Here is a 22,098-nt window from a genome sequence, read left to right as displayed (position 1 = left end):
AACGTGCATCAGCGGTTTTATAAGGGAATGAAAGAAACTCAAATGTTTTGCCTCGAGAATGAATCGCAGTCTGACAGGTTGTAAAAGGTAGTACCGGTAAATAAAATTGATGAACAGAAATGTTTCATTTTTAAACTTTTTAAAACCTTTTCTGTTTTTCATTTGTCATCCTGTCTTCGTTGAAAGAATGAATAAAAGTGAAGGAGTGTAGCGCTGGAGAAGTGGTGCGTGCTCTTCCTACAGCGTTCGGGTTAAATAACACATATTTGTGACCCGATCCATCAAAATGAGTCACAGTGACCCAAATTTCAAAGTTGAGATTTTGGTATCAATGGAAAGATTAGAAAACAAGCTTTAACCCATAAGGACCCACGGTGACACGGGTGTCACACTGCCTTCAAGTGTCCTGGAAAGCCCCTTACACATATGTATGTTGAACTTTTAACTCATAAAGTCCCTAAGTGACATCTACTCAACATCCTGGTGCAGTCACATGACTCTCTGTGAATCTCTCTATCCATGACAACATTTCCAAGATGGTGGCCAGCAGAGTTGGCACATTTCACAGAGGCCGCTACTTTTAAAAAGCTTGCTTTCTGTCAATAAAATAAGCCACCACCCATTTCACAATGCAAATCCTTTTATAACATGTCCCTTGTTGTATTTAACCTGTTCTGACCTCATTTTTTGAAGAAACTCATATAAAACAACTTAAGAAAATATTGCTGTGACATATACGTCACATCGGGCTAAGGCCTTAAAAAAGTCAGGAAAAATACCATGTGACGCCTATGTCACAATGAGGAAAATGGGAAAGAACTGCTCAATTAAATTAGGTAATTCAGGTATTTTGAATTAATATACTCTATGTTGTTCAATTTAAAACATAATTTAAAAAATGTTAACATAAAAATAATGTCAAATTCAATCAATATTTAATAAAATGATATATCAGTCCGGAAATTGAACCACCGATTTAGCAGAGACACTCTTCTCAGTAAATGAACAAGATTTTAGTATCCCATGCTGGTCCCATATTAATGTAATTATGCTTTTTTGCTGTATTTTCTGTAACAAAATAGGATACAGTGTTCAGGATGTACTGACGACCATCAGACGTGCAATAGATGTTGTATACAGAACAACAAATACAGCAAAGAAGAATGAGAGTTTACATAAGAAAATATTAGGAAACAAATAAGAAAAGTTAACTCAGTCAAACAGTCATGAACCAGGTTTGAGACAAGGGTTCTGGACTGCTGCACTGATGGGAGAGAGGGTCCCATGTGGGGCATTGTGAGAGAAGGACGTTTTACCCAGCTCAGTTCTGACGAATGGAATATGACCCAACTATCAGTTCTGTGAGTGGGTACCAATGTTTTGTGATTTCATAGTTAATAGAGATGATAAATAAAGAGACAATAACTGTGACAGGGCTTTAAAAATGGATAAAAACCAATGCTGTTTTCCCCTTACTGTCAGAAATGACCAGCCGACATTTTGATAAAGAGTGCCGTGATGAGTATTATATGAATCATTGGAAATGAAATGTAAGGCTGAGTGGTAAACAGCATCCAGGGGAATCAAAGTGGAACTAGCAGCTTTTCCATAGATGTCATCTCCATACTCTAAAACAGAGAAAAAATAGTGTCTCCATTTTTTTTCCTGTGGTGAGTAGGAAAACGGTGCTTATTTCTGTATAGAAAGCCAAGTATTGTTCTTAGTTTAGCAATGAAGGTGGTGATATGGTGCTTAAAATTAAGACAACTGTCCATCCAGATGCCAAGGTATTTGTAGTTGGAAAGAAAATTGTGGTTGCACAGCTTTTAAGGCTTCAGTAACTGGTTAAAGCCTTCAATATGAGGCAATATTCGCATTTCTATAGTGTTTGCCCTTTTTTTGTTGTGAAACTTGTCTTAAAAAGGTGTTAATAGTAACCAGCTAATTTGTAATTTTGATATATGTTATGGAAATGCAAATAAAAGGTCAAATTTGTGTTACAGAGCAAAAGAAAATGTCAAGCCCATTTATTTTCAAGTGAAAATTTAAGATACCAAAAACGCCCGATGTGACATATATGCAACATTCCAGATCTCTGACAATAGGTGGCGCTATTTCAAAAAAAACTTCAAAAATGTGTTCCATGCATTCCACTTGGTCTGTGTTTCACCCCACTTAATTTTCCTTCAAGGATAAATGGGTCTGGGTTCTTATGGGTTAAAATGATACCCTAGTCAGAGTCATACATTTGATGGTTTTCGAGATGTGGCCATTTGAATTACGATCTCCTACTCTCTAATTCATTTCTAAAACCTGAGAAAATAGCAGTTAAAGTTTTTGCCAGTGACTCTGGCATCTGTTCCTGTACCACGTGATTACACGCTCCCTATACGGTCCCTTGTTGTCATAGATGCAGCATTCAATGACCCTCGGAAAGCAGAGAATCTCACAATTCAGATGCTTTTTACAGCTCGTCTCTATCATAAACGGTTCAGAAGTTGTCATGTTTTGTTGACATTTTGTAAAACATGTGCAAGCGTGTACGTTCGGGTTAGCATCGATGCTACGTTCGGTTTAGCATCGATGCTATGTTCGGTTTAGCATCGTTGCTACGTTCTGTTTAGCATCGATGCTACGCTCTGTTAGCGTCGATGCTACGCTCTGTTAGCGTCGATGCTACGCTCTGTTAGCGTCGATGCTACTCGGTTTAGCATCTGTTTCTGTACCCGTCCCTTCTCGTCATAGAGGCACCATTCAATGACCGTCGGAAAGCGGAGAATCCCGCGGTTCAGATGCAGTTTACAGCTCGTCTCTATCATGAACGGTTCAGGAGATATTTCATGTTTTGCACCGAAGCAACACTCATTTTCAGAGGGTTTAAGTTGCAGGTCAACTTTAATCATCATTTACGTGCCTTTTCTCAATTATCTGGACTGTGAAACTTTGGGAGATTGTTTTTGAATGTCATTGCTTTGAAATTAGGGTAAAAAAAATTTTTTGATTTTCTATGGGTTTTCCATGTTATCAGCTGATTATCTAAAAATAGAACGTTGCGACATCCGACTCATTTTGATGGAACGGGTCACATATTTTGTGTATTGGTCAGTGTTTTTATTGAGGCAAAGTAACAAAGTATCCAGTAACTGCAATAATAGGTACTTGATTTGACTAAATGACAGTAATCCATTAGTGACCCCCAACACTGAAGTTCGAAAGGTTGCCACTACGGTTGCAGCTTGTGTTGGTGTTAAAAAATATTGTGACGTTATTAAAAAAAAGGTATTAAAAGGCATTTTCAACTTAAGAATTACTGTATATACCCTGGTCTGGTGTCGGCAGCATTTAGGAGTAACAATACTTTGAAATAAGGCCGGTTTCGACCAAAAGTCATCTATTTAACCATCACAATTACTCCAAAGCTGTTTAATTAAGTTCAAAATGTAGCAGAGTTCCTCTTTTAACTCATCAGAGACTCATGAAAACATGAAAGTGTCAGGAAACACAAAAAAAATCAAAAACAAGTTTGTAGTAACAAGTTCTTATCAATATGATGAATATGTTTCCTTTAATGTTTAAGTTGTTGAAGCAGCAGTTTGATGATGAGCTTCTGCACATCCACTGATCTGTGTGTTTCTGTGTGTGTGTGTGTGTGTGTGTGTGTGTGTGTGTGTGTGTGTGTGTGTGTGTGTGTGTTTCTGTGTGTGTTTCTCTGTGTGTGTGTGTGTGTGTGTGTGTGTGTGTGTGTGTGTGTGTGTCCTCAGCTCCACGGAGGTCGATGATATGATCCGCAAGTCGACAAATCTGCTGTTGACCAGAACGCTGAGCCACTGTCTGCAGTACGCCATTAAGAAGAAGAATGTCGGCCTGGCAGAGGTATGTGTGCTTCTGTGTGTGTGTGTGTGTGTGTGTGTGTGTGTGTGTGTGTGTGCGTGTGTTTCTGTCTGTGTGTGTGTGTGTGTGTGTGTAACAGGCTCGTGTTGTTCCTCCCAGCGACTCCTTCTCATCGTTTCCAGCTCGTTCACCGACACAAAAACAGAAAATTAGAAGAATTAAAAAAATCAAAACGCACAGAAACAACAACAGTCACTTCCTCTGGTCGCCCCGACGACGACAACTTTCACTCCTCGTGCCGTCTGTTTCCACGACGACGACGACGACCCAGGAGACCAAACACTCAAGAACAGGAAGCGATGATGATGATGATGATGATGTTGTTGTTACGTTAACAGTAACAACAGGTCGTCATGTGTTTGTCTTTGTTACCTGAAGTTTAACCACCTCCACTTGTTTAAAGGGCAACTTCGGTTTTTTTCAACCTGGGCCCTGTTTTCATATGTTTTTCTGTATATGTGAGTGATGGATAATAGTTTTATTGAGGTGGCTGCAGTATTGAGCCGGGCAGGCAGCCTGCAGCCCAGCTAACGCTCTTCCACCGGGCAAGTGGCTCCCGTCAAAGTTCGCCATATAAACAGGCATTTTTTTCAAACTGACAGGCTCAGATAGTTACAATGAGTGTCCCACAACAAACTAGAAAGGAGAAATGAACGTAACAGTCTCTACCTTTAGCACGTCTCTTCTTCTTCTGACTGGCAGTAGTAGCAGACCCTGTGGTCGGCACGGCGACGGCGCAGTGCATCGACAGGAGTGTTAGCATCCATTTGTAGCACAGCTAACTGTTAGCCCTAACTTGTGAAAGCTGCGCGAAGAGCAGCTCAAACATTTCGATGTTACAATTTGTAAATGCTCCGGTCGTCTCTCTTCACCTCAGTCAGGTAACAGTAATTCCCCACCGGTGTTTTACCCCGAGATTTCAGAACGAGATTTCTGGCGTGGTGAGATTTGGACACAGATCACAACAAACAGCGACCTCCAGCTAAAGGTAGAGACTGTTACGTTCATTTCTCCTTTCTAGTATGTTGTGGGACACTCATTGTAACTATCTGAGCCTGACACGTTTATGGGGCGAACTTTGATGGTTGCAGAGCGTTAGCTGGGCTGCAGGCTGCCTGCCCGGCTCAATACTGCAGCCACCTCAATAAAACTATTATCCATCACTCACGTATACATAATGAATGAAAACAGGGCCCAGGTTGAAAAAATCCCGAAGTTGCCCTTTAACTCAGACGCTTTTTATCTTCTATCTGTTCTTCTTCTTCTTCTTCTCTTTCTTCCTCTTACTCCTCCTCCTCTTCGTCTTCCTCCGCTTCCTCTCCTTCTTCTACTTCTTTCTTCCTCTTCTTCTATTTCTACCATTTTCTTCTTATTCATCTTCTACTTCTTCTTATTCTCCCCCTTCTCTCCTCCTTCTTCTTCTTTTCTTTCTCCTTCTCTTTCTCCCTCTCCATCTCCTCCTCTCTTTCTCCCTCTCTTTCTCCCTCTCCCTCTCCTTCTCCTCCTTCTCTTTCTCTTTCTCCCTCTCCTCCTCCTCTTCCTCCTTCTCTTTCTCCCTCTCCTTCTCCTCCTTCTCTTTCTCTTTCTCCCTCTCCTTCTCCTCTTTCTCTTTCTCTTCCTCCTTCTCCTCCTTCTCTTACTCCCTCTTCTCCTCCTCCTTCTCTTTCTCCCTCTCCCTCTCCTTCTCCTCCTTCTCTTTTTCTTTCTCTTTCTCCCTCTTCTCCTCCTCCTTCTTTCTCCCTCTCCCTCTCCTTCTCCTCCTTCTCTTTCTCCCTCTCCTTCTCCTCCTTCTCTTTCTCCCTCTTCTCCCTCTCCTTCTCCTCCTTATCTTTCTCCCTCTCCTTCTCCTCCTCTTTCTCTTTCTCCCTCTCATTCTCCTCTTTCTCTTTCTCTTTCTCTTTCTCTTTCTCCCTCTTCTCCTCCTCCTTCTCTTTCTCCCTCTCCCTCTCCTTCTCCTCCTTCTCTTTCTCCCTCTTCTCCCTCTCCTTCTCCTCCTTCTCTTTCTCCCTCTCCTTCTCCTCCTCCTCTTTCTCTTTCTCCCTCTCATTCTCCTCTTTCTCTTTCTCTTCCTCCTTCTCTTTCTCCCTCTTCTCCTCCTCCTTCTCTTTTTCCCTCTCATTCTCCTCCTTCTCTTTCTCTTTCTCCCTCTCCCTCTCCTTCTCCTCCTTCTCTTTCTTTCTCTTTCTCCCTCTCCTTCTCCTCCTTCTCCTCTTTCTCTTTCTCCCTCTTCTCCTCCTTCTCTTTCTTTCTCTTTCTCCCTCTCCCTCTCCTTCTCCTCTTTCTCTTTCTCCCTCTCCATCTCCTCCTCCTCTTCCTCCTTCTCTTTCTCCCTCTCCTTCTCCTCCTTCTCTTTCTTTCTCTTTCTCCCTCTCCATCTCCTCCTTCTCTTTCTCCCTCTCCCTCTCCTTCTCCTCCTTCTCTTTCTCCCTCTTCTCCTCCTCCTTCTCTTTCTCCCTCTCCTTCTCTTTCTCTTTCTCTTTCTCCCCCTCCTTCTCCTCTTTCTCTTTCTCCCTCTTCTCCTCCTTCTCTTTCTTTCTCTTTCTCCCTCTCCCTCTCCTTCTCCTCCTTCTCTTTCTCTTTCTCCCTCTTCTCCCTCTCCTTCTCCTCCTCCTCCTCTTTCTCTTTCTCCTCCTCCTCCTCCTCCTCTTTCTCTTTCTCCCTCTTCTCCCTCTCCTTCTCCTCCTCCTCTTTCTCTTTCTCCTCCTCCTCCTCCTCCTCCTTCTTATTTACCTGCTGTTGTCTCCTAATCATTAAGTCTGACTGTAACTAGCGGATGTTGAAGTGTCGGTGACGTCATCATCGGGCCGTGATGACGTCACCGGGCCGTGGTGATGACATCACTGTCTCCTCCGTCAGCTGGTGCAGGTGATCATCAACACCACCCACCTGGAGCAGAGCTGCCACTTCCTGGAGGAGTTCATCTCCAACATCACCAACGTCCCGCCGGACACGGCCAACGCCACCAAGCTGTACGGCACCTCCACCTTCAAGGTACACACACACACACACAACCACACACACACACACTCACTCACTCACTCACTCACTCACACACACACACACACACACACACACACACACACACACACACACACACACACACACACACACACACACACTGAGACACACACACACTGAAACGTTACCTCACCACTAGGGATGTCACCATTAAACATTTTCTTGGTACGATTATTGTCAGAGAAATAATCACAGTGTTACGATTATCACGATTTTTATGCATCAATTAATTTCACAACACTATGAAAGTGTAAAATGATCAAATATAGTCAAAATATAATTACATTACTCATTGTTTACACAAAATATTTCAAGTATCTATTAATATATGACCAATTATTAACCCCCCAGGGGAAGTGTTTGAAATATTCAGGTCATAAATTGTCGTCTATACCAAATGTTTACGTTTATTTTAATTGTTTTTTGGTTTGTTTTGCTTTTTTTTTTTTTGAATTAAAGCAGAAGTAAGTGGTCCGGTCGTTTTCGCTAATGCTGCGTTCCAGGCAGGCTTTTGAAATCGTAAATTACAGCTTCAAGTCACAACTTACGACTTTGTAGCGTTCCAGGCAACCCACTCGTGTTTCTCCGACCTGTTTTACGGGTGAAAGTCACTATAACGGCCACTCGTAACTTCTGACCCGTGAACTCGTACCAGATCGAACTGGTACCACTTCACGGTCGGAAAAATACGAGTTTCCTTGAACGCACCATAACAGTCCTCGTCCCTACGTCACCACATTCACGGCGTTCCTTGGCTGCACACACAGCCCTGCATGCCGTTCTCTCTCCTCATTGGATAAAAACTGTAGGATACGATAAATGTTTTCTCCTCGGCTCAGAGCAGAGCAGAGTGACTGACAGACCCGTGTTTCAGTCCAAACACTCTATGTAAGTGATTGCTGTCGGAAGATATAACTATTTAAGACTTATATTAACACAAATATATCACTTACTTCTGCTTTAAAAATGTTCTTTTCTGGGCAAATTGAGTCGTAGGCAACTGGACTAGTATTTGTCTGGGAAGACATTTCGCCTCTTATCCAAGGGGCTTCATCAGTTCGTAAACGAAACGTCTTCCCAGACAAACACAAGTCCAGTTGCCTACGATTCAATTTGCCCAGAAAAGAACGACGACCTGGATGAATGAGAATATCCAGAGACATCTTAATTAAAAATGACACGCTAACATTTAAATTCCTACCAGTTCAATGTTACGTTAGTTAAATGGACCAGTATCTGTGCCTTTACCTTTATTTTGGCGCCACATCTGCCGATAACATTCCAACATCATCTTTTTGTGAAAGTAACAGTATTTAGGAACCTTTACGATGAATTAATTGTAAATTGCAGGACGCGCGCCACGCTGCGGAGGCGGAGATCTACACCAGCCTCAACGCTAAGATCGACCAGTTCCTGCAGCTGGCCGACTACGACTGGCTGGCGCCGGTTCCTGGGGGCGGAGCCTCGCCGGCCGCCAGCGACTACCTGATCGACCTCATCGCCTTCCTGAAGAGCACCTTCAGCGTCTTCACCAACCTGCCCGTTAGTACACACACACACACACACTCACACACACACACACACACACACTCAGCTGACCCTTAGGCCCCGCCCACTTTTTCTTTTTCCTGGTTTATTCTTGTTCTGACGACTTTTTGAGGCAAATTAACGACCTCATCAGGGTAAAAGACACAAAACAACACAACGTATCAGTGATGAACTAAAGTAGATCTCTGCTCTACTTGGTTTAATTTAAAAAGTCTGAAAACTTTTTTGGGTAAAAGAGCATACATCACGATAAATCGACGTTACCCACTTGTTAAAGGGACAATGAGGAGTTTCTATTTGGTTATAAAAAAGTCTCACGTTAATGTGGATGAATCTACGTTACCCACTTGTTAATGGCTCCATTTTAGATAAATATATCGTTTTGTCTCTATCGTTATTTTGTTATTATTAGTGGTGGTGGAAACTTTACTTTCGGTTTCGTGGCGAGTCATGAGAATAACGCCGCCGAATCACCGTTTATGGTCGGAACTACGACGGTATCTGATCGTCTTTGAACCTCTGACTTTAATTCTTGATGAATGAAAACATGAGTCTGTCTTGCGCCGGTCAAAGAATTTCACGGTGCGGAGGCTCATAAATGTAGTGAGAAAACACTTCGCTTTTCCAAAACTCCTCGTTGTCCCTTTAAATGGGTCCATTTTCAATAAATATATCGTTTTGTCTTTATAGTTCTTTTCTGGGCAAATTGAATCGTAGGCAACTGGACAAACACAAGTCCAGTTGCCTACGATTCAATTTGCCCAGAAAAGAACGATGACCTGGATGAACGAGAACATCCATAGATGTCTTAATAGTTATTTTGATATTATTATTTAGTGGTCGACTCGCCCAGCCTTTCCTAGTTTCAGTTTCCCGGACGCTGCCCGGCGGCTCATGGGAATAACGTTGCCGCCGGATCGCTAGTTGGCATCGTTTATGGTCGGAACTACGACGGTATCTGATCGTCTTCTAACCTCCGACTTTCATTCTTGATGAATGAAAACATTCTTGGCAAATGTTTTCACTTGTGCCGGTCCAAGAATTTTCACCGTGCGCGCACAGGCTCATGGGAAATGTAGTGTGAAAACACTTCCGCTTTCCGAAACTCCTCGTTGTCCCTTTAATTATTCATCTGTGTGAAACCAACCACTAATTGATGAATTCCTTTACGAATACGAATTCCTTTATTAACCCCCAAAGGGAGATTAATTTGTCCGTCAGCTCATTTATTAATAATAATAATAATAATAATAATAATAATAATAATAATAATAAATTTTATTTGTAACGCACTTTATATTTACCAAAAAATCTCAAAGTGCTACAACAGCAACAGAATATTATTCAGCTTCCCGGTGTAACTGCTGATGATGTAGCAGCTTCACATACAACACACACATGAAAGATGTTTGTCGTCTTTAGAAGTGGAGAAACGTGTGTGAATGTGTGTTGATGTGCGTTGTATAAGCTCTCTCTCTCTCTCTCTGTGTGTGTGTGTGTCTGTCTGCGTGTTGGTGTGAGACGTCACCGGGCCGGACGACGACAAGCTGCTTTACTTCGTTAGAGTATCAGCTCGTTACAGGTTAGATCGTTAACATGGGGCCCGTTAAGCTGCTTCCAGGGGGATTACTCCTCCAGCTCAGGACATTGACTCCCGACGCCCGACGCCACATAACGACACTCGGTTTGATTTCATGGAGCCAAGTTTCTCCTTTTTTTTTAAGATTCTTTATGTTTCATTATTTTTTTTAATATAAGGGGAGACACTACAAGTGAATAGGGTAAAACATTTAACTAACAGATATCACCATGAAACTTCCCAAGTTTATCACTCACATTAAGACACATATTTTTTGTATTACAAGTTTTGTCCAATTTTATGTTTAAATATGTAAATGAGGCGATATCTGAAGAAATATGCGCTCATTTGCATACATTTCCAGAACTGAAATCTGACCAATGGATAAAGCCCCTTTCAAAATTCTTGTTTTATTTTGGTGACACATTAGAGTCAGAAGTTTTTACAGAGGAGGATTTTGGATATCTCTTTTTATCACTTTGTAAATGAGAAAATACTGTCACCAGCCCTAAAAAAAAGTCAAATTTCTCCATGTTTTGTGGAATAAAATGTTGTATAAATGAGGCTGTGAATGATATATCAACAATCCCCTCTGTAAAAACCTTCAGAATAAAGAAAGGGATCAAACTGGAAGGTTTGGTGTCTGTAAGTGCTGCTGAAGTGGAGATTTCTAGCTCTGAGTCTGAAAAACTCTTTCTGAGAAAACGGCCTTTAAAGACTTGGACTGTAAAATTCCATAGATTGATATTGTCAATTGTACTTTTACGATTGGTTGCGGATACGGAGGAAATGACAATTTTTGGAGCCTATATCATTGTTCAGGAGAGAGAGAGCTTTACAATTATACCTGACATGACATAGGTCAGTAGCATGTTAACTTTTGGTGAATTTAGGAGAAATCTACTGAAGAAAGAGACAAAATGAAGTAAAATAACCACCTTTATATGAATTTTCTACCAGCACAAAATCTCAAAATTGATCAGTGCACGTAAAAACTGTTTTTTTTTTTGCCTGTAGTGTCTAATACGAAACACACACTGTCTTTATCACAGATTCAGAATTACTTTATCTGTCCCCGGAGCGAAACTTTTCTTTGTTACAAACTCCTGAATTGTAAGAGAAATCAACACAAAGTGAGATATACGATACGTAGATAGATAGAAATATCATTACTAAAATAAAAGCAGAATAAAATAAGATAAAAAAGAATAATAAAGATATCACATACTGTCTCTCTCTCACACTCGGTGCAGCTTTAAGGTGATTAGGTCGTGCAGGTCACAAGGCCATAAGGCCACACACACAGTGGTCGAGCTAAGTGTTTTCCAGCACTTCTAAGAAGCTTTTCCTGCCCCCCCATCAGCCCTGGACATGACCCCATCACACTTTAACACACACACATATTCACACAGTGTGGGGCCTCCTAAGTAGATCAGATGCTATGGATCTAAAAAGCTGGGTGGTATGACCCAGCGAGGCGGAGGTGACCGTATAAAGGAGTTAGAGTTACACTCGCGGATGCGGATCGGATAGCGTCGAAGCCGGTATAGACGACAGAAATTAGTTCTGCTCGTATCAGAACTGCTGCTTCTGCACTAGAGTGAGTCAATCCCCATCGACTCCCATGTTAAAACGTCCAACTGTGCAGCAGAAATAAACACATTTACAGCAGAAATTAACACATTTACAGCAGAAATTAACAATTGTACAGCAGAAATTAACACATTATTAACACAGATTATCTCTGTTTACGTGCCTTACCTGTTCACATCGAGACGAGCTAAGGAGTATCCGCAAAAATATTCGTACAGTCTCGGCGTTTTCATTCACATGGAAGAAATTAGTTCTGCTCGTATCAGAACTGCTGCTTCTGCACGTTGTTATAAAAAACAAAAACAAAGGTAAGGCACAGTGAGAAAAAAAATCCACAAATAAGTGTCGAACGCAAGGAAGCAGCTGCAGTTCCTCCTCTGGCCACTAGAGTGAGTCAATCCCCATTGACTCCCATGTTAAAACGTCCAACTGTGCAGCAGAAATAAACACATTTACAGCAGAAATAAACATGTTCACAGCCTGGTACAGAAGCGGCTCTGCTCTCTTTTTGTTTTTTTTTGTGTATTTCTTGAAACGTTGTCATGTTTACGAAAAAACTTCTTACGGACGAAAAAGAAAAAGAGAGTTTAGGTGAAGTTCTGTTTTCGTGTGGGCGAGGCCAACAGGTGTTGCGACTTTAGGCTTTAGGGCGGCGTGGCCACATTTAGAGAGAACCTGTTCTTGTACTGAAGTCACGGCCTTTCCTCCTCTTACCCATATTTGGATTAGCCAAGAGTAAAAGGAATAGTTCAACATTTTGTCAAATTGGCCCATTGCCATAATCCCTATAGTCATAGCAGTAGGTTCGTTACCTTTAATTGTCGGTGCAAGCTGTTTTTAGAACGGCGGAGCGGAGCCGTGAGCTGCTCAGAGCTACGCTACAGAGGAGGCTCATTATGGGATTTCTTTGGTTTTCCTCATCAAACTCATCAAATACACAATCCAACAACTCCACAACGCTCTGGTGGACAAGTTGTGACCTGCACATTCACCACACTATGAGATAATAACACAACGTTACCAGACAGAGTTGTTTTGGTGGGAAATACAGAGACTGTTGATGAAAAACTGTCCCTGAAGGCAACGCGCATCAGCGGTTTTGCATGAATTTCCCTCTAAAACAACTCTGTCTGGTAACGCTGTGTTATTATCTCATAGCGTGGTGAATGTGCAGCTCACAACTTGTCCACCAGAGCGTTGTGGAGTTGTTGGATTGTGTATTTGATGAGTTTGATGAGGGAAACCAACAAAGAAATCCCATAATGAGCCTCCGTAGTGTAGCTCTGAGCAGCTCACGGCTCTGCTCCGCCGTTCTAAAAACAGCTTGCACCGACAATTAAAGGTAACAAACCTACTGCTATGACTATAGGGATTATGGCAATGGACCAATTTGCCAAAATGTTGGAACTATCCCTTTGAGGGCTGGTTGGGGAGTTGGGGAGTTATACCCTTCCAAGATGGCGGGTAATCAAGAATCTAAAACAGTTCTGTGATTAAAAACTAAAATAGAGTTATGCAACGCAACAGTGAGAACACACACACACACACACACACACACACACACACTGACCTTTCAATGATATTAATGGAGCGACGGACTCACCGTGACGCAGCAACATTCTTGCAATGATCTGGCAAATTCTCCGTGTGTGTGTGTACGTGTGTGTGTGTGTGTGTACGTGTGTGTGTGTGTGTGTGTGTTTTAACTAGTTTGGACGCAGTCGTTGCTCTGAGGAAACGCTGCAGTCTCACATTTCTCAAACAGCTCGAGACGCCGGTTCACAGACACGTACACCTCCGTCCCAGAGCTAATGACAGCACTCAGGGGTCAGCACGACGCCGCTAAACACTCGTAATCGAATTGAGCTCAGGTTTAAAGATGGATCGGCAGGGAAGTGGGAGGAGGAGGAGGAGGAGGAGGAGGAAGAAGGAGGAGGAGGGGAGGTATGAAAATTAGAGAGAAGGTTTTGGACGTGCAGCGCTCCAGGTTTTTTTTTTACTTACAACCTCCTTGATGGGTTTTTCTGAAGCGCTCTGGCGGCGGCGGCGTGCAGCAGTTCTCTACAAGAAGACAGATTTACACTGCAAAAACTCAAATCTTACCAAGAATATGTGTCTTATTTCTAGTCAAAATGTCATTTCTAGTCAAAACAAACCTCATTATACTTAAAATAAGACTCATCTTTCCTTCTTTCAAGCATATTTTCAGTTGAAATAAGTAGAAAAATCTGATAGTGGAGCAAGTTTTTCTTCCTTATTACAAGCACAAAAAACTTTGCTTTCACTCACTGGCAGATTTTTCTACTTATTTCAAGTGAAAATGTGTTTGAAACAAGTTAGTAGTTAGTTACTTCTAGTTTATTTCGGACATGTTAAAAGAATAAAACATAATACAGTAATGGACAGACATAACAAATAAAAACTTTGCAAAGACAACACATGAAGAAAAATAAAATAATTGAAAATAAAGATCATTTGATTTTTTTTTTTCATATCCGAAAATGAGTGGGAAGAAGTAAAACTTATTTACTCCCACCCCTTATTCATAAATTATCTATCAGGATTTCTTGTCATTATAATCTATACAATAAATTAATTTATGAGTTTATCTAGCTGGATTTTATTCTAATATATTATCACTAATCTTTATCTCTCTGATATATAAGTATATACATATATAGATTTACAAGTGAATATGATCTAAAAACAAGTTAATTTTTAGGTGATGAGTCTAGAACCGCCGTGAGGTCATTTTGACCTCTCTTGCTTCTTAAAATGCATGTAACTCTGTTTGCGTAAAAACCCTATGTCTCCCAGTCGGTGACTTTTACTAAAAGTGTGTTCTACATCATCTTATGCGTTTTCACGATTCTAGTATAAAAGATAACGAAAAAAAGAGTGATTTTACCTAGAACCGCCAAGAGGTCATTTTGACCTCCATTCATTCTAATGCAAAAATGGTGAATGTACTGCATTTACACAGCCATATTCATGATATAGCCAGCCAGACACACAGTTCAAAACACTTCATGGTAATGCTTCACATTCATATACATACACATACTTTACCAAAAATAATAATAGTCGTTGCTAGGCAACCAATATAGACGACTCCTTATTTTTCTATTTTCCAAACAGTGTGTGTATATAAAAATTTATAAAACTGATTTTCCAATCATTGCAATCTCAGCTAAAGAATGTCCATTTAGTCACTCAGTTTGTCAGTTAGTTAGTTAGATAGTTATTAAGTTAGTTAGTCATTTTGACCTCATCCCACAACACTACTCGAGTTCAGATATTAGAAAGTTGTCAAACAGTTAAAACAGGTGTCAAACGGATAACAAATGAACATTACTCATAAACATTGAACATAACAATGACAGTCCCTTGCTCTCATGAGAAATGGACATGAATTCAGAAATTTGTAACAATTTTATAAATTTTTATATACACACACTGTTCGAAAAATAGAAAAATTAAGAGTCGTCTATATTGGTTGCCTAGCAACGACTATTGTTATTTTTTGTAAAGTATGTATATGGATGTGAAGCATTACTATAAAGTGTTTTGAGTTGTGTGTCTGGCTGGTTATATAATGTATATGGCTATATAAATGCAGTCCGTTTTCCGTTTTTGCATTAGAATGAATGGAGGTCAAAATGACCTCTTGGCGGTTCTAGGAGTACATGGAATGTTGGCGGTTCTAGTGTTAAGTGGAAAGGGATGAGTTTGGACTAGAAATAAGACAAATATAATATTCTTGGAAAGATTTTGAGTTTTTGCAGTGTAGCAGCATCTCAGGGGCCCGTGTGCAATAAATACCGCGGCACGGCGGAGTGAGACGCCAGATCCCGTTTTTCCCCGTGATTGAGGAGCTTTGTTTCCTCCCATCAATCAACACACCAACAAGTTTCACTGTTTCACCCAATGATGCGCTAAATGTCCCGGTTTATGTTTCTTGCCGTAGGGAACGCCAATAGAGCACGCTACCTTACCGGTGAGTACCTCATGGGTTGTTGTGGTAACGGAGTGATGTTTACAAACTCCCCCCCCCCTTGACTGACCCTGTTAACCCTGATTTGACTCCCCCTCCCCCTCCTCCTCCTCCTCGTCACCCCACAACCCCACCACAACCCCTCCCTTCCTCACACACACCGTGTTGAGAGTCGACCAATCAGCATGTGCGATGTGAAGGAAGTGATGCACGTTCGTTTTTGCCTGATGTGTGTTCATGTGCGCAGGCATCTGTTCCGACCAGGGGGGGAGGGAGGGGGGGTCAAACCACTGACCAACCAGAAACATTGGCATTAATTCAACCCTGTAGATATCAGGGGCTGCAACTAACGATTATTTAAAGGGATAGTTCACCCAAAATTCACATTTCACTCCTTATCTGCTCACTCTCATGTGGACTAAGGGCTGGGAGAAGTTTCAGAGTCCTCCGTGGCTTCTCTGAGTTACAGGGGGTCTCAGCGTAGCAGTGCATGTCCATATAACGGTTGCAAATGGATACCAACTGTCTTCGTAACAAAAAGACACACCAAAAAACATCCAAATACCTCCGTGCTGCTCGTATGTAATGTCCGTCTTGTATTGAAGCCCCGAAATATGAAATTGTTCAGAAAAAAATTAAATAAGTCTATATTTCAAGCTTGTTTGTAGCAGAAGCTCCTCTTCCTGGTCCATCCAATTTGGATGTACCAGGAAGAGGAGCTTCGAGAAGTTTCCGCTACAAACAAGCTTGAAATATAGACTTATTTAATTTTTTCGGGACAATTTCGCATTTCGGGGCTTCAATACAAGATGGACATTACATATGAGCAGCATGGAGGTATTTGGATGTTTTTTGCAGTGTCTTTTTGTTACAAAGACAGTTGGTATCCATTTGCAACCGTTATATGGACATGCACTGCTACGCCGAGACCCCGCTGTAACTCAGAGAAGCCACGGAGGACTCTGAAACTTCTCCCAGCCCTTAGTCCACATGAGGGTGAGCAGATAATGAGTGAAATTTGAAATTTGGGTGAACTATCCCTTTAAGCGATTAATCGATTAGTTGCTTGGTCAATAAAATGTTGAAAAATGCCAATCTGTGTTTCTCAAACCACAAGATGGCGTCCTCAAATGTCTTGTTTTGTCCACAAACCAAAGAGATATTGGATTTATTGTCATAAAGGAACAACCAAACCAGAAATATTCACATTTGAGAAGCTGAAATCTGAGAATTTGGGCTTTTTTTTCTTAAAAAACTACTCAAACCGATTATACGATTGTTAAAAATAATTAATTTAACAATCGAGTTTTGTTCGATTAATTGTGGCGGCTCCAGTAGATATTTTGATGTGCACCCAGCGGCCACTTTATTAGGTACACCTTCTAGTCCCAGGGTTAGATATGCCTTAGCTCTTCGTGGCCTTCAACAAGGAGTTGGAGATGTTCCTCAGAGATCCCCAAAGGTCTTAGCTCTGCTAGACAGAGACCTGGAGACTGTGGAGGCCGTCTGAGTCCATTGAACCCAGAGCGAAGTTCAAGAAACCAAAACCAAAGGAGGTAGCATCAGAAGATCCAGGTCCATCGTGGTCATGGCCAGCAACGACACGGTTCAGTTGTAACTAAAGGTCCCAAAATGTGGCAAGAAAATCTTCCCCTGACACCATCGGACCAGCAGCAGCCTGAACTATTGATAACGAATAGGATGAATTAAGACTTTCACGATGTTGAAACCAACTTCTGACCTGACCATCTCATCTGAACGTCACAGCAGGAATCAAGCATCGTCATCGGACCAGGCAACTTTTTTCCTTCTTTTGGAGTCCAGTGTTGGTGCCCATGTGAATTGTAACCTCAGTTTCAGATTCCGATTTTGGACTGCTTAATTATCCATTGAACTTTAAAGGAATGGTTCACCAAAACATGAAATTCAGTCATTATTAACTCACCCTCATGCTGATGAATACTCTGGAGTAGTTTTTTATTCCTCAAAGTACATCTGGAGACCCGGGAGGCCGGTTCGTAGTCCAACCAAAACTTTATTTGAGAGTCAATAGCGCCCGACACAAATACGTCCATAAAACTACACAAAAACCTTGAAATATTCATACACACCATGCACTTTGAGGAATAAAAAACTACTCTGGAGTATTCGTCAGCATAATGATGGAATTTCATTTTTTGGTGAACTATTCCTTTAAATAAAATGATCAAAACATACATAGATCATACCAACGGTAGACAAACACATTATATTAGATAAATAAAATCAGTGCATCATGTATGGTCATCATAGAAAACTATAGATATATATATGAAAGTGCTCTAAAATGAGCAGAAACAACTTATACAGTCAATTGTAGCTACATTCTTAAGAAGTCTTAACACTTCAGGTGTGTGTATGTGTGTGATGGGTGGTAGATATCTCAGGATCTATTTGAGCAGTGCCTCATTGAGAAGACTTTTTGTTAAGTCTTCGGCCTGTCCTGTTGTGATCTGCCACAAGTAGTCTACTTGCCAGCCCATAGGGCCCCATTGTGAACCCGGAAATGTTGAGTACCCCAAAGTTTTATGTTAGAAATATATAGTATGGGTCCTAGGTATTCAGAAACTGCCGGATGCTAACTTATATATATTGGGCAATTAGCATATCAGACATAATTAGCATAAATTAGCATAATTGCCTATATGGGCAATATTTCAACAAAATTGACTTGGCTGATCTGGGCAATATTGGAGTGGTTTTAGGGGTTATTGATGATGCTGAATCCATTTCTGACATTTTCAAAATTCAAAATGGCTGTCTAAACCGGAAGTGACCAGATTTTAACCGCCAGTGGGCCGATTTTGATGGATTTCAAAATCTGGTCATCGGTTTAGACAGCCATTTTGAATTTTGAAAAAGTCAGAAATGGATTCAGCATCATCAATAACCCCTAAAGCCCAGATCAGCCAAGTCAATTTTGTTGAAATATTGCCCATATAGGCAATTATGCTTATTTATGCTAATTATGTCAATTATGCTAATTGCCCAATATATATAAGTTAGCATCCGACAGTTTCTGAATACTGGGGACCCATACTATATATTTCTAACATAAAACTTTGGGGTACTCAACATTTCCGGGTACTCATTGTTGGCAAGTAGACTAAAGAGTTAAGTGAAGACCCAGTGTGGTCTTCAGCTTCAAGGATCCAGGATGTGGTTCAGAGATCCAGATCCAAGATTGCAGCAAGAGTTCCTGTTACGTTTCTATCTGCTCCAACCAGTCTGGACATCCTCCTCTGACCTCTGACCTCTGACCTCTGACCTCTGCAGCTGACTGGATATTTTCTTCTTTTTTTTTTAGACGATTCCTTCTCTGTTAACACTAGAGGAGGTAAAGGACAGGAAAGCGAAGGACGTTGAGGGAAAGGAATGGAAAAATGTAAAGGAAAAGGTTGATTGTAGTGTGGTTTGAGCTTCAACACATCATCTCAACCAGGTCTACCTGTCAATGTAATGCATCGATCTGATTGGCTTCGTTGATATTTAAGTTCGAACAGATGTACCTAATAAAGTGGCCTGTGAGTGCAGTTGAGCCGTCCTTCACTTCCCCTCACCATAGAAACTGAAAACTTAAAAGTAAAAATAAACTATTTACCACTCGTTCCATTCTGGACCAAAAAGAAAGAAAAAAACCAAACAAATTTCCACCCCTCTGGTGTGTGTGGGATCAGATGTGGCCTTCAGTGGTCGACGCGAGGCTCCGGCTTCTTTGTGTTGTCGAGGTTTCACTCAAAGAAAAAAAAAAGAAAGAAAGAAAAAACATCCACAAAAATGCGCCGGAGCACTCTCGAGGCCAGACTTCTCATTTTTGTGGTGTTCCTTGAGTGACGTGAATAAATACCTGCTGTGGTGCAGCCCGATCCGTGATTGTTCCACAAGACCGACTAAATCTGGAGCGTCATCCCCTTCACGCCGTATTTTGGAGCACATTCCCACATCCAGCTGTTTTCCAGGTCATGAATCAGACGGATGGAGCACCTGTATCCGTCCCACCGCTTCAGATTTAGTCGAGGAGCTCCGGTGGGATTGAGGGATTCGGGGGGGGAGTTGTCGCTCGCCAGTGTTGTTCTTCGTCTTCTTCGTCTTTGTTGGTGTTGTTGTTGTTGTTGTTGTTGCTGTGATCCCACCTCCTGACTCCTGGCTGCTCCCGACTGGCTGTTGGTTTGACTGACAGCTTTCTGGACGGACACAGACCATATTATACACACCGTGTCCAATCCCTTCCAGAAGTCGTGAATCACTGCGTTATGGCATTGTGAGGCGCTCGCTGCACTGTTGCTCCAATTGTGTTTCCTGCTTTTTGCCGTTGTAAGTGTGTGTGTGTGTGTGTGTCGGCAGTGGGCGGGGCCACATCTGTCCGTCCGTCAAACACATTTGTCAAAGAGTCTTTTTATAGACTGAATCGCCTTGTTGTTTACAACTACTTCCGGGTAGAAAACCAGCACGTAATTTGAATGAGAACAATAGTAACGAACGAGAGTTTAGCTATATATATCATATTTTTCACACCCTATCACCGTTCAGACAAATCTGAAATGATTGAAGAAACATTACTATTTCTCTGTGTGTGTGTTTTGTGTTGCTGTGTGTGGTATTTATTAGGGGTGCAACGGTACAGGTAGCCCACGGTACGATATGTACCTCGGTTTTTGGCCACGGTTCTCGGTATGGTTTCGGTATGTGTTTTGTGCAGAGAACTTTTTTTTTCTCCCAAAATAATGTTTATAATTTATAATATTTCTAATACAGCTCTCCTCTCTCTCTATCTCTCTCACTCACACTCACACACACACACACACACACACACATACACACCTGAACTGTCAGTGAACAGCCCCTAGCTCCTCCCTCTGCACACTCCTTTAGTCTTTCAGTAGGTGAACACTCTGAAGCTACTTTCAAACAGAGATCGCGCTATATTGCCGTCACTATGCTGGCAGCCACAGTCTCTCAAAAGAAGGAGTTAGTCTATTGTGTTTTTTTTAAACAGCCTTTCACCACCTCTCATCCCTGTTCGACCTCGGTCTCTCTATCGCGCGCGGACACGCGGGCACGCGGACACGCGACCACACACATGCAGTGTGCATGGACAGAGTTGTGCTGGAACTCTAATAAAAGCTAAATGTGCTAAATCGCGCTAATAACTAATTAATTTCCCCCGCAATTGCGATCAGAGACCGCTCATGCCGCCGCCTGTTTGTTTTCTTTTTTTTTTTTTTTTCCCCTCTTCTGTGTGTGAGCTGCACTTTCAGTTGCAGGGGGGGAGTCACTGTGAGTGTGTGGAGGCTCAACAGTGATTGGACATCGACTCGCGGGGGCGGGCTTTCGCTTTAAACGGCCAGGCACACACATACACGGCACAGCTGCCTGTAAAGCAGCAAGAGCTGATGGACGCTGAGTCTGAAATACCGCGGTCCAAGAGCGTATTGCACCGTGCAGGCCGTACCGAACGGTTCGGTATTTTACCGAGAACCGCTGCATCCCTAGTATTTATTCAGTTTGGGGGAACACATATGTAGCCTACACGTTTTGTGTTACGGCTCCGCCATCGATAGCTAGAGCGGCGGCCATATTGTTTTTCATGACGCCCATCCATCCATCCATCCATCTCTTTTTTTTTTTTTTTTGTTGACGCATATCTACGCAACGCTTTGATGGAACTTCTTCAATTTTGACACAAACATTCACCAGGACTCTAGGATGAACCGGACTAGAGTTTGCCGGTCAAAGTTCAAGGGTCACGGGCATTGATGACCTCACAAATAACAGTTTCAGTTGTCACAATACCAGAATTTCAGTAGTCGATGCCAGTACCAGTGAATTTCATCTAAACGTCACAGCACAGCATTTTCTTTTCCGTCTTCTAGAGTTCAGTGTTGGTGCCCATGTGAATTGTAGCCTCAGTTTCAGATTCAGACTGCTTGATACTTATTCGATACCACCATTTTTTTTTTTTTAAAGTTTCACATCAGACTTTCTTGTATTTATTTAGTTATTCATCAACTACCATGTTACCATGTATATATTTGTGTAGTCTTATCTTTAAATCTGGTAAAAAAAACAAACAAACATCCCCCTTTCGTCAAGGATGGACTGATCCGAAGTTTAAAAGTTGGCCTTTAAGATGAATCGATTAGGTTTAAAGCAGAAGTAAGCGATCCGGTCGTTTTGGCTAATGCTGCGTTCCAGGCAGGCTTTTGAAACCGTAAATTACGGCTTCAAGTCACGACTTACGACTTTGTAGCGTTCCAGGCAACCCGTAACTCGTGTTTTTCCGACCTGTTTTACCTGTGAAAGTCACTATAACGGCCACTCGTAACTTCCGACCCGTGAACTCGTACCAGATCGAACTGGTACGACTTCACAGGTCGGAAATACACGAGTTACGGGCTGCCCTGAACGCACCATAACTTCTTGTCAGCCGATGGAG

The 22,098-nt window shown here is 41.8% G+C and overlaps 1 protein-coding gene across 3 annotated transcripts in view; it reads left to right on the top strand.

Annotated features, from left to right (window-relative positions):
• exoc6b (exocyst complex component 6B) overlaps positions 1 to 22,098 on the top strand; it is a 168,801-nt gene that overhangs the window by 84,527 nt on the left and 62,176 nt on the right. For 2 of the 3 annotated variants that reach the window (XM_085759053.1, XM_085759054.1), the window contains 4 exons: positions 3,762 to 3,873; positions 6,748 to 6,882; positions 8,260 to 8,451; positions 15,597 to 15,626. In XM_085759053.1, coding sequence (XP_085615179.1) covers positions 3,762 to 3,873; positions 6,748 to 6,882; positions 8,260 to 8,451; positions 15,597 to 15,626 — 469 coding nt within the window. The remainder of the gene's footprint in view (positions 1 to 3,761; positions 3,874 to 6,747; positions 6,883 to 8,259; positions 8,452 to 15,596; positions 15,627 to 22,098) is intronic. The other variant, XM_085759052.1, reaches the window with a different exon arrangement.

The sequence above is a fragment of the Trachurus japonicus genome, chromosome 18 (assembly GCF_045865225.1).
Source record: "Trachurus japonicus isolate A0001 chromosome 18, Traja_1.0".
In the NCBI taxonomy this organism is placed as follows: domain Eukaryota; kingdom Metazoa; phylum Chordata; class Actinopteri; order Carangiformes; family Carangidae; genus Trachurus; species Trachurus japonicus.
Note: the sequence above shows the minus strand (reverse complement) of the source record. Positions and strands in the feature narration are given on the sequence as shown.